Source organism: Pleurodeles waltl, chromosome 6, assembly GCF_031143425.1.
Source record: "Pleurodeles waltl isolate 20211129_DDA chromosome 6, aPleWal1.hap1.20221129, whole genome shotgun sequence".
In the NCBI taxonomy this organism is placed as follows: Eukaryota; Metazoa; Chordata; class Amphibia; order Caudata; family Salamandridae; genus Pleurodeles; species Pleurodeles waltl.
The window spans coordinates 438,285,695-438,297,773 of NC_090445.1; the positions used below are offsets into that span (position 1 = coordinate 438,285,695).

Sequence of the window (12,079 nt, forward strand, 5' to 3'; positions counted from 1 at the left end):
GTGTTGACGTGGGTCCAGGCGTTGAGGGTGATGGCCGGGGGTGTGGGTTCGGTGATGCTTGGTAGGGTCTGGTGTCCGAAGCTGTCGTGGAGGTCGCTGATCTTGCGATGGAAGAAGGTGGCGAGGGAGTTGCACAAGTCTTGTGAGGGCGTGACGGCGTTGGCGTTGGGTTGGAGAACTCTTTGACGATGCTGAAAAGTTCTCTGCTGTTGTGGCTGTTTTTGTCCAGTCTGTCGGTGAAAAAGTTCCTTTTGGCTGCGCGGATCAGGTGGTGGTGTTCGCGGGTTGCGTTTTTGAGGGCGGTCATGTTGTCGGCGGTGTGGTCCTTGCGCCAGGCCTTCTCGAGGGCGCAACATGTTTTCTTTGATTCTTTGATGGTGTCAGAGAACCAGAGAGGTTTTTTGGTGATGGCCTGTTGATGCATGCGTCTGAGGGGAGCAAGGTTGTCTGCGCAGTTGGAGATCCAGTTCGAGAGTCTGAGGACTGCGTCGTTGGGGTCGGTGGTGAGGGTAGGTTGGTTGACGGCGAGTGCGGAGAAGAGTTGCTCTTCGGGGATTTTGTTCCACTGTCGACGAGGGATGGGTTGAGTGCGGAGGTGGCGGGTCTCGCGTCGGAATGTGAAATGGACACAGCTGTGGTCGGTCCAGTGTAGAGCAGAGGTGTGGCTGAAGGAGACGTGTTTGCTGGCGGAGAAGATAGGGTCAAGCGTGTGTCCGGCGATGTGGGTGGCGGTGTTCACCAGTTGCTTGAGGCCGAGGTTGGCGAGGTTGTCGAGCAGGGCGGTGGTGTTGGGGTCATTGTTTTGTTCCAGATGGAAGTTGAGGTCGCCTGGGAGGATGTAGTCCGGCGAGGCGAGGGCGTGCGGGGAGACGAAGTCGGCGATGGAGTCGCTGAAAGGGGCGCGCGGTCCGGGGGGACGGTAGACGAGGGATCCTCTGAGGGTGGTCCTGGGGTCGGTGCGAATCTGAAAATGCAGATGTTCAGCGGCGAGAGGGGTGTCTTCGGTGGAGGTGGTGACGCTGATGGAGTCTTTGAAGACGATGGCGTTACCTCCTCCTACTTGGTTGGTGCGGTCTTTTCTGGAAATCTTGTAGCCTTCGGGGATGGCAGTGGCGATGTCTGGGGCCGAGGAGGCGTTCAACCAGGTCTCCGTGATGAAGGCGACGTCCGGTGCTGTGGAGTCCAGGAGGTCCCAGAGTTCAACGGCGTGCTTGTGGACAGATCGAGCGTTGACCAGGATGCACTTGAGGTGGTTGATGGCGCGTGGGCTGGTGGTCGAGGTAGTTGCGAGGTGGAAGATGCGTTTGCAGGAGTTGCAGGCGAATGGACCATGGGTGCGTTTGGGGTGAGCTTGGAAGCAGGTGTTGGAGCGCCCTGGGTTGAGGGCGTGGAGGGGTCGTAGCGGAGCAGCGGGGTTTGGGAGAGCTGGGGACCAGGGGTCGTGGCGCTGGGCGCAGGCCAGGTGCGGACGGGCGCAGACGGGCTTGCCTCTGGCGCGCCAGCGTCGCGCCCGCTGCGCAGATGCGCAGCGGCCGCCATAAGAGGGAGGGGGGGGAGGGGTCAGCTGGGGGCAAATGGGAGCTGGGGGGCGGGGCGTGCAGGAGGTCACGGCGGGAAAGCGGGAGGGAGGGGGGGACAGGTAAAGTGAGAAGAGCCAGGGGAGGGGGGGTTTAAGGGTGGAGGGGGGTGAGTGTTAGGAAGTTTAGGAGATTAGGGAGAGAGATAGGAGTAGGGTTGGGAAGATAGGGGAGGGGAGTATTCTACTATTTCTGATGAGTGTGGTTATTATCAATACACCGCCCTCATCACACTCCGAAAAGGATAGGAGAAGAACAATGTTATCTTCTTCTTTTGAGACACGGGCCCTCAGGAGTTTTAACTGTTGAACTAGTATGTGTCTTTTGTCACATTGCAGCTTTGCAGACACCTTCAAAACGTATTTTTTATGTCCCACTTGTAACAAACCTGATTGAGAGCTGCATACAATTTAGCATTATTTAAATGAGACTTGCCGCCTCAATGAAAACACACTGGCTCATTTTTTTCATGGCCACTTCTGTTATTGAGGATGTCACTCTTCGGTACTTCACTTTCCATTTTTGTTACATGTTTCTAAGGTTGTTTGATAGCCAATTGAATTTAATTTAACCATGCACCCATGTTCATTTCCCTCGTGCACACGTAAGAGAGCTTGATACTCCCCGCCAAGGTCAAAGCTGACTCAAGATCCGGATCTTCTGTTGCTGGTAACCTTGTCTGGACTTTCCTAATGTTTGTTCTTTCGATCAACTGATCAAATTATCTCATCCTTAAGTTCACAATAATTACAAGTGGAAGTGAGTGTCCTTAATGCAGCCACAAAGTTGTCAATAGATACCCCAGGTAACTGCCCTCATTGAAGGAATTTGTGATATTCCAAAACGATGTTCTTTCTTGGATTGATTTTTTTTTCTCTAGAGTCTTTTTAATGGTAGTATATTCGTCCTATGCACTTTCTTCAGGAAGTTGATCTTGTAGTCAGCGTATTTATCGAGCCAGGTCGCCAATAGAAATTTGCGCAACACACCAGTTCCTTACAATAATTATCACACCTATTCTTAGAAGTGGCAGCGGGAGGTTCACATGCTTTGTTAGAATTAAATCCACATCAACGTTCGTTCCAAACAGCTGTCGGACCACCGGTTGGAGAAGGACAACCATAGGAGGACCAGTGAAGGCAGCATATCACTCGCAGTTGAAAGAGTGACTGGGGACTAGCAGCTGCTTGTGGCCAATGAAAATAAGTCACTCCATTAGGTAACTTGCAGTGATTCATTATGTCATAACCATCTGTCTCCTGATCCTGGCAGCAACTGACACTTCCCAAATCATGGAGCCCATTCCACCTAAACATTCCACGTTCCTGACCCAACAGGAGAATAGGGCTCGAGAGGGTACCATCGATAGGTTGAACATTATTATCAACTAAGGCTTCAAGCTAAGGGGAAAACCATGTCATGGTTAAATACACAAATGGGTAGCCTCTGCATCCGAGTATCATTAACAAAGATTGACAGGGGATGTACTTTTTACATGTTTTTCGTACTGTTTCATTTGAGCATAGCAGCGCCCAAGCGCTGCTTTTCCAACATGTTGGTATGTATCTGGGCTTCTAGCCACATCCACCACACACCCATCACTATCACTCATTCGTGGGCTTGCCTTTCAAAAATCCTTTTTTTTCATTGGTAAATGCATTACGTTTGTCCCTCCTAAGGGCGGTTTTGTTACCACCTTGGAGATCTACCCTGTTACATGGATGTTGCATGTTTGCCAATAACTTTGACTGCGAGCGAACTTGTTTTTTGTTTTGTGTCTTTCCTTCACACTCACAGCGGCACTTTGAATTGGCTCGCTTATGTCAACTGTTTTACTTTTTATTTTCAGTTTGTGTGGCAAGAAAAGTCAAGTTAGTAATTTACAACTCTAATAGCTCTAGCTCGAGCAAAAGTGAGACCCATTGCATTGCAAATGCTTGTTTGTACAAGTGTGCGCTGACCACTTTGCCACAAAAGGTGATCGTCAAGTTAACACAGCCAGGACAAGAATACCCTAAGTGGGGTCAGAAGTGGTGCTTCACAGATCAACCACACAGGTGATTGCTGTGCTGCCAAACCTGCAGCCCAGAGTGCAGGGAAGAATCCTGCACCACAACTCAACTTACAGTTGCTGAAGTTGATGGTCTGGTATCTTAAATTGTACTGTGGCAATATTAAAGACCTACCACCAGATCATTAGAAAGCAATACAAGAGGGCCTTCAATTTAGGCATCAATCAATGGAAGCAGATGGCAATTTATCCTTAAAAGTCTTCGAATATACAGTATTGCAATAACTGTTAAATTTGCCAAGCTCTGGCTTTGCAGTTCATGTAAAGAACGGTGCACTGGGAACTCCTTTTAGAAAAGTGCTTCCTGGAGTTCTTTGAAAGGAATTAAGATTGTCGACCAGAAACCCTTAAAGCTGTCTTTTCTAATTGATGAGGCATCCGTTTGAACGCCAGCGTAGACACACCGTGCAGCACCTTTCCTGGCATCACCTCAGTTAGTGAGGTTCATGTTTTTTGCAAGAGTACAATTATGTTAAGAACCACCCAATCTTGGTCCCAAAATTAATCTCAAACATTCATTCAAATCAGAACACATCACTTCCTACCATTTCCCAAGCCCTACTTCTACAGCAAAAGGTCTCTTAATACCTTAAAACCTGACTATTCGCTGGGATGTCTTCCAAGATAGTTGTGACCTTTAAAAGTTATCCTTCCTTCAGTTTCAAAAAGGTTCTGTGTTATTATTTAGAATAGATAAAGGACATTGGAAATCGTTGTCAGATTTTTGTTAGTTATGGTCCCTTCTGTACGTGGATGGTGACTTTTAAGCAGTCCATGGCCGTTTAGACTATTTCATATAACACATTGCTATCAATAGGCAAACCCTCAGTGCTTATTCTATCAGATGATCATTTCTGCCAGGCCATTTTTAGGAACACTTCTAGTGCCAGCTCCAATTAAATCACATTTTAATTAATTAATATATATATATATACATATATATATATATATATAGAGAGAGAGAGATACTAACCACATTTCGTAATCACACCTAAAAGGATGCTGTAGTGAAAACCTATTTCATTAAATTATCAAATCCTTAATCACAGGTATCCTAACATGTTTTTGCTAGGACAACCACAAATAATATATATCAATTTATGTAATTTTCTGCAACATGAGTGTTACATCAAATGAGCCTGATCTGGCTCTCCCAAATTGGTTGCTATATCGGCAGTCCATAGGCCAACTGTGGCAAAATGTTCATCAGGTAGGCCCTTAAAGAGCACCAATTTTTATCTCATTTATATTTAAATAAATTGGGGTGTACATCACCAGTGTTGCCTGAGATGTATTTCTCAGCAAATAAAGCGGCCCAATTCAATTTGTTGTTCAGTATAACACCCTTAAATGGTGACCCAACGCCAGCTGATAATTATCTGGGCACATGTTTTATCTGGGCGCCAGCTGATAATTATCTGGGCCATTCCAGTAGCAAAACTGCACAGCATTTTGTTTTTGACCAATTACTCTACAGACAATTTTCCATACAATAAGACGCAGCTCAGTTAATGCAACGAATATAACCCAGCCTCTGTGTGACACAGTTTGCCATGTCATCAGCATGCTCATCACCTGAGTATGTTTCCCTCTTAGTTTGGAGCTAATCACGTTACACGTCGTCCCAAAACAAACAGCCAAATTTGAAGCATAAAGATTGAACTAGAGAATTGCCTGAACCCTTCCTTTCAACACAGCAATTTAAAAACTAAATCTGTTTATTAATGTCTCTCATCAATCCACTGCACCACTACCAATCTATCAGATCATAAAGCTTCTATTTTCTTAAGAAGAGGAGACAGAAACCCTTGCTGCAGACTTATATAGTCAGTTCAAAATGCTCAAAAGCTATGATCAGGTCCATAAAAGCCCCATGCAGTAGAACACACCACTTTCCGTTCAAGGCTCTCCATCACAAATGAGCCTAAAATTCCCTGGATGGGTCTTCAGTATGTATTCGTGCATGTACTGTCATTAGTATTGACCTTTGACTCTATTGACCTTTTCCCACTCATCCTGCAGCCATGAAACTAATTTCCGTAAATACTAGTATCAGTCCTGAAGCATTCCAGGGATGGATAGAAGTGTCACCCTGGAACTAGCCACTCCATAGTTTCATGGATTTGTCCAGCTACATTACACTCCATTTACAGCCTGCAGGCCTGGTTGCCCTTTCTTGGTTTATAACAAGGACTTCCTATAAATATCCTTTTTATTGTAATCAAACTTCCTATAAATATCCTTTTTGTACTACTCAAAAGCCCTTTAGGATGATATGCAGAATAATATTTTAATGTAATGTAGGCAACTGAAATGCTTGTAATTATTCATCTGCATTCTCATCTCTGTAATCCAGAATTAAAATCAATACTCCTCATGAAGCAATCATCTAGAGCACAGCTCCAAGCAAAATGTTACTGTCATCTCCAACTCATGGACTACCAGGCCATTCTTTTGGGCGCCGGAAATAAAATAATGATTCTATGCTTCTGCACTCTCCTCCATTTGTACTGATCACTGCGGGCCAGATGTAGGTAGTTATGGCTACCGGTTGTACATCTCACCTGAATTCTCATTTAACAGCTGTAACAAGCCCACCCAGGCTCCACCCTTTTCATCTATACGTACAGGTATTAACACATATCTAAAACATTTAAAATGTCCTGGCTGCTGTCTTTGCAGGTCCCTTCAATAGTCTATGCAGAGATTATCTTTTAATCACTTAAGAACTAAGGCCCTCATTACGACCCTGGCGGTTTGTAACCGCCAGGGCCGCGGGACGCGGTGGCACCGCCGACAGGCCGGCGGTGCCCCGCGGGGCATTCTGACCGTGGCGGCTTAGCCGCGGTCAGAGAAGGGAAACCGGCGGTCTCCCGCCGGTTTCCCGCTGCCCCCAAGGAATCCTCCAAGCCGGCGCAGCTTGCTGCGCCGGCTTGGGGATTCCGACTCCCCCTCCCACCATCCAGTTCCTGGCGGTTCTCCCGCCAGGAACCGGATGGCGGGAGTGGGAGTCGCGGGGCCCCCGTAAGAGGGCCCCGCTTGTATTTCACTGTCTGCATAGCAGACAGTGAAATACGCGACGGGTGCAGTAGCACCCGTCGCACCTTCCCACTCCGCCGGCTCGATTACGAGCCGGCTTCATGGTGGGAAGGTCGTTTTCCCCTGGGCTGGCGGGCGGCCTTTCGGCGGCCGCCCGCCAGCCCAGGGGAAAACTTGGAATGCCGGCCGCGGTGCGGTATTCCTGCGGCGCAACTTTGGCGGGCGGCCTCCGCCGCCCGTCAAAGTTGTAATGAGGGCCTAAGTCCTAGTTTGGCCCCCTAAGTGCACACATTTGCAAGCCACTGCTTAAATTCTGACTCCAAAAGATATCCCTTAATGAGCCAAACCCTAAAAAACCTTTTTGGTTAAACGAGTTAGGTAATGGCTGCCTGTATCCCTTCCATTATCTTGATTTGATTTTTCTGTCTTGAGAAGAAGGGATTGAGCTTGCTGTTCTCTTCGGTGATCATGAATGTCAATGACGTTTCCATGATGGATAAGGACATGTTGCTTAATTGTGATTCTAGTCATTTATCAAGGAAATCTTTATTGAATGATGCCATCCCATGAATGTACATCCCACTGTAGCTCCAAAATGAACTGCCAGACAGCTACTAGAGGTTATCTGTCTGCAAATGCAAGCGTCAGCCCGTGGTTAGGGTACAATGCAACTTTTTTTTTTAGGTCTGGCCTCTGTAGCAGCTTTAGGTGTCTTACAAGACTATTGTTCATACATTATCATATATCAAGGGACTTTTGGTCCGCGGGCTTCATTTATTGGTCTGTTAAACTGCCGTTCACATTTTGCTCACCACCTCCCACAGCACCTAGCAAAGGACAGTGGGTCAGTTCAGGCTCCCTTCACTTTTTCAAATTGCTGTTATAAAGTGCTTAAGTGAAATTGCAGCAATTTATCTGTATGCTGGTAAAGTACTTGTTAGATGGTGATGTACTCTTATCTCCTTCACAAGTAATAATAATGATAAAATGCATGGCATAATTGAAAGGCGTTTTATGTTTTTTGAAAATCACAAAAACATCAAAACAGTTGCATCAATGAACGTTTTAATCAAAAAAACAATATTGTGATCGTATGTCACTACAGTTACATGTTTCCTACTTTTATGTCTGTGTGGCACATGCTTGCATTAAAAAGAAATAACCGTTTCATCAAATTATCACGGCAAGACCTACGGCTTTGTCAATGCTTATTTTTTTCTGTGAGACCGTACTACCTGTCTCTGTCTTTAACTTCATTTAGTTTTCTTTAGTTCTTAAAAAGAAGTAAGGGGAAGATATAAAGGCTCTGAATTTTTATTTTTAAGGTGCAGTTGGCCATAGGTTTAAACTTAAAATAAGAAGAGCATAATCAGTGATATTATCTTATATAAAGTGTTCTGAGTGCCCGCACGTAGTCACAGCAATTGGCAACACTTGGACTCAGTAAAGATTCACATGATGTGTCTGCCAACACTGCTGTGTGTGTGTGTCTACATTTAGGGCCAGATGTATCAAAGGGTTTTACCCATTCTGTCTCTATGGGAAAATGTGTTTGTACATATGGCCCTTGGTGTGTCTATTTTACTGTGTATTTGCGGAGTTTTATATGTGTGTGTGTGAGGAGGCAGTCGTTATGTTATGTTTAGGTGTGTGCAGCTCTGATATATGCATGTGAGTGTGTAGAACCTGTCTCTGTGCGTGCATTTCTTGTGTGTGGAGTTGTATATGTATGTATATAACGAGAAGTGTTATCGACTTGTTGTCAATGGCTTTATTTGCTTTGCGGACTGATGGCAGTGGTAATTTCACTACATTTTGGTTGTACTTGGGTATGATTCTGCATAAGTTTCTTTGAAGTTGTTCTTGATATTATGAATGTCACGCTCCTAGTCATATTCAGTTTACTTTTTGTATTTTTGTATGTTTTAAGAGCTGGCGTTGGTGTGCATCAGCGCCAGTATGCCCATTCTTACTTTACTTTGTTTTTAAATCTGAAAGTGGGGAGAACTCGGTACATGTACCGCTTCTCATTCTCTTCAGTTGTCTGCCAAAGGTGTTATCAAAGTTTTAGGAACGTTTTTGGTTCGCACTATTGTAGATTATGGAAGCAAATCACATATTTCCAAAGAGTGACAAGCTCCTTAGTAATGGCCTTGCCCACTTCCTCTGCACTCCCCCAACCCCTCGAATTGTTTTCTCTGCCTCTTCTGCTTGTGGATTGGTATGGTAATCAAGCAACTCCTGGTTTTGGATAAAGAGGAAAGGTAGCTTCCTTATTGTTTCCTATCTCAGACCTTTTGCCTCTGAGGAGTGGCATGCTGAACCATATTTAGTTGTCAAGGTTTGTGTATATACGCCTTCAATAACTCGCTGTTGCTCCTCACCTCCTCTAACCTGACCTGCACTGGCCTAACATTAATCCAAGTAATTGGAAATGCCCCAGAAGGGCTGCAGATTCATTTGCCCCACCCCCTTCTGTTAAAGGCCTACTTCTGGCGTGAGAGCAGTCTACTGAAGAACATGTGGGTATCCAGGAAAAAGCAACACGCTAGTTTTAGCGGTGACCGTCTGCGTGGCATGGTGTCCCAGTTGGTGCCATACAGTAACTACAAACTGGAGATGGCAGTGGTGAATGGACGTGGAAGCGGCCCGAGGAGTGAGGCCAAGGAATTCACAACACCTGAAGGAGGTAGGAAGGAATTAAAGTATTGTACCTAGGTGTGCTATGTCTATGTCCTCATTGCTGAGCAAGAAGAAATATCACCAGGGAGAGAGGCACTGTCTTTGTAGAATACTTAATTTGGAAGTGACTTGGAAGTTAATGTTTATAAAGCTATAGGATCCAAACTGAAAAGCATTGTACAGATCCTAACATAAAGATTAGGGAAGAATTACATTTTCCATTTATTTTCTTGTTTTTGTCCTTTCCTAATTTGGACGTATGTGCTGCTTTGAGGGGAATCGTAGTTATGTCCTTGTCTTTGACAAATACATTCCCTTGGGGATTCCTTAATCTATCCCCCAAACTGTCTGGTGTTTCTACGTTTTCTTTCGTAAAAGAGTATCTACGTGTGCAGGAGATCAGCGGATGAATGGGGATGCAGAAACTACCAGAAAACCTCACATGCTTCCTCCGTTATAGAATAAAATACAGTTTTGCAAAAAACAAAGGCTGTACCACATTTGGAGACGAGAATAACAGTTAATCTATTTTGTTGCCTAATACGGTTTCTGCAAGTGCCAAGCCTATCTTTTCAGATGTTAGAAGTACAATGGCGTGCTGGATGGAGGATCTTCATACCTGTCAGGATGATTGCCCATTGTAATACCACATTTCCAACACTGGCTCTCTCATAATTAATTTCCAGTGGTGGGTAAGCATCCTTTGAATGTGAATTGAGATAGTACAGACGCTGGAAAACTATTTTTATAGGTAGGTAATTGTTCTAATATGTGTGCCCAGGCCATGGTGATGTCATTGTATGTTTGTTATGTAATCTTATCGTACCCTATCTCATTTTATGGGGGTGCTTACATTTTTATACATTACTTCAATTTTAGAGTTAGGCATTGTGATTGTGAAATATTGCATGATATTTGCCTTTGTTGTGTTGGCTTTAGTGCAGAGAAAAGGCAAGTTTACCCTCACAGATTAAAAAATTACATTACTAGAAGATATCAGGTTTATACACCCTTCGTATAGAAAACGAGTTCCCGCACCATAAAATGTGTGATTAACAATACACATTGCCTTGGCGTCCATTTGGGTCAGTCCTAACTGCTTCTGAATAAAGGGCATGTGTAACATTTTCTTGCCTTCTGAAGGGGAACAACACTGTTGCTGCTACAAACTCCCCTTTCTGTAATCTGTGTAGCAGGCACTAGCCCCGTTGCTGTTGTTGAGTGGAGACAAATCTAATTTGATGATTTTTTTTGCAAAGTGTGCGAAAGAGTTAAATAAACCAATTGCTCTATGTATTCAGGCGAAAAAAGGTTTATCAATTCATGAAGTTTAGTGATTACCTTTCAGATTTGGTTAAAAAAAGTAGACCCAGGATATTTACCATCTATATCATGTTAAGGCCTTTTCCAGTTGGAGGAAGGTAGAAAGCTAGACGAGTACCAACCACCATCATCTTTAATTTAGGGGCAAGAAACTATACTAGATTCACGGTCTCGAGCTTGGAATAGCATCTTGTTCACTGCCAACTCCAACTTTAGGATGCACTTTTATGAATTGGTAGGGTACTATCTGAAACTGACCTTTGCTAATCCATCTTTCTCTCTGAATGAGTCATTCAGAGAAACTGCCTGTGTGCAAGTCTGAAGATAAATGTTGATCTGCAGTTGTAACATGTAATGCCAAAACCATGATTAGGAGAATTCGTAGGTTTCTTGTAGAAATGTCTCAAATAGTAGCCTATTGAAACCGCACGTAACTGCCTTGAAGTAAACTTCAATGTACCACTGTAAAAATAAAGACCTGTTTGCGGAATAACTGCCTCCAAATAAATATATATGTATGTATTTACAGATATTTGTAGTACATAAACATAGCTATAGAACAGCTGAATGGGGAACGAAGGCAGGAGCCCCGAGTTACCAGTCGAGATTGTTTACAATAATGTGTTGTGTCCATGGGGAGTGAATTCTATGCTGTAGAGATGTAATGTTCTCTACAGACAACGATAATCTAGATAATCTGTCCTCACTTTTCACCCCTCATATGCTCAACTTTAATTTATCATTTTCCACCAAATTTGAGAACTCTTGGTTTTCAGTTTCATGTAAACCATGAACTTTGATGGGATTGATGGCATCAGGAGATGGCAGTTGTACCAATTTTATCAAACTGAGACCCATTTTACCTCATTAATCATCTAATCACGTTTCTCCAGTTGGAGGCGCCATAGCAAATTTCAGATTCTTCCATCAGATGGATGCTTTGAAAAGATCACGTGTCACATACCATGAGCTCTACACACTTACTTCTAGTGAAGGACTTATTTACTTCCAAAACTGAGGTCCTTATGCACAAATACATTCACAAGTTTGCACTCTCCCAGCCTCAGGAGACAGCTTCACTCCGAAGGTGAGAGAGCTTTCCTGTTTTTGCCCCGTGTTGTAAAATTCTCTGCCCACAGAAATCGGACATTTGTCAAGCTTGTCCACCTAAAAAACATTAGTCACACCTTTTCCAATTAGCTTATCTAGACCCACATCATGAAAACGTTACTGGTAGTGTGCTTGTTATGAAGGTACTAATTCATATACTAATTCATTTGTTCTAAAGGCATAATGCTATGGCTGAGCACCAAGGAACGATCTAATTGATCTTAAAACAGTAGCGCAATGTATCCTTGAAGCTGATGATTTCTGATGGTGTTGAAAA

General features: G+C 44.1%; 1 protein-coding gene across 7 annotated transcripts in view; it reads left to right on the forward strand.

Moving 5' to 3' along the window:
- Positions 1–12,079, forward strand: part of NFASC (neurofascin) — a 733,849-nt gene that overhangs the window by 565,045 nt on the left and 156,725 nt on the right. Inside the window, exon 24 of one of the 7 annotated variants that reach the window (XM_069238522.1) lies at positions 9,172–9,376. The exons of the other annotated variants lie outside the window; for them this stretch is intronic. Coding sequence (XP_069094623.1) covers positions 9,172–9,376 — 205 coding nt within the window. The remainder of the gene's footprint in view (positions 1–9,171; positions 9,377–12,079) is intronic. 7 annotated transcript variants of the gene reach the window in all.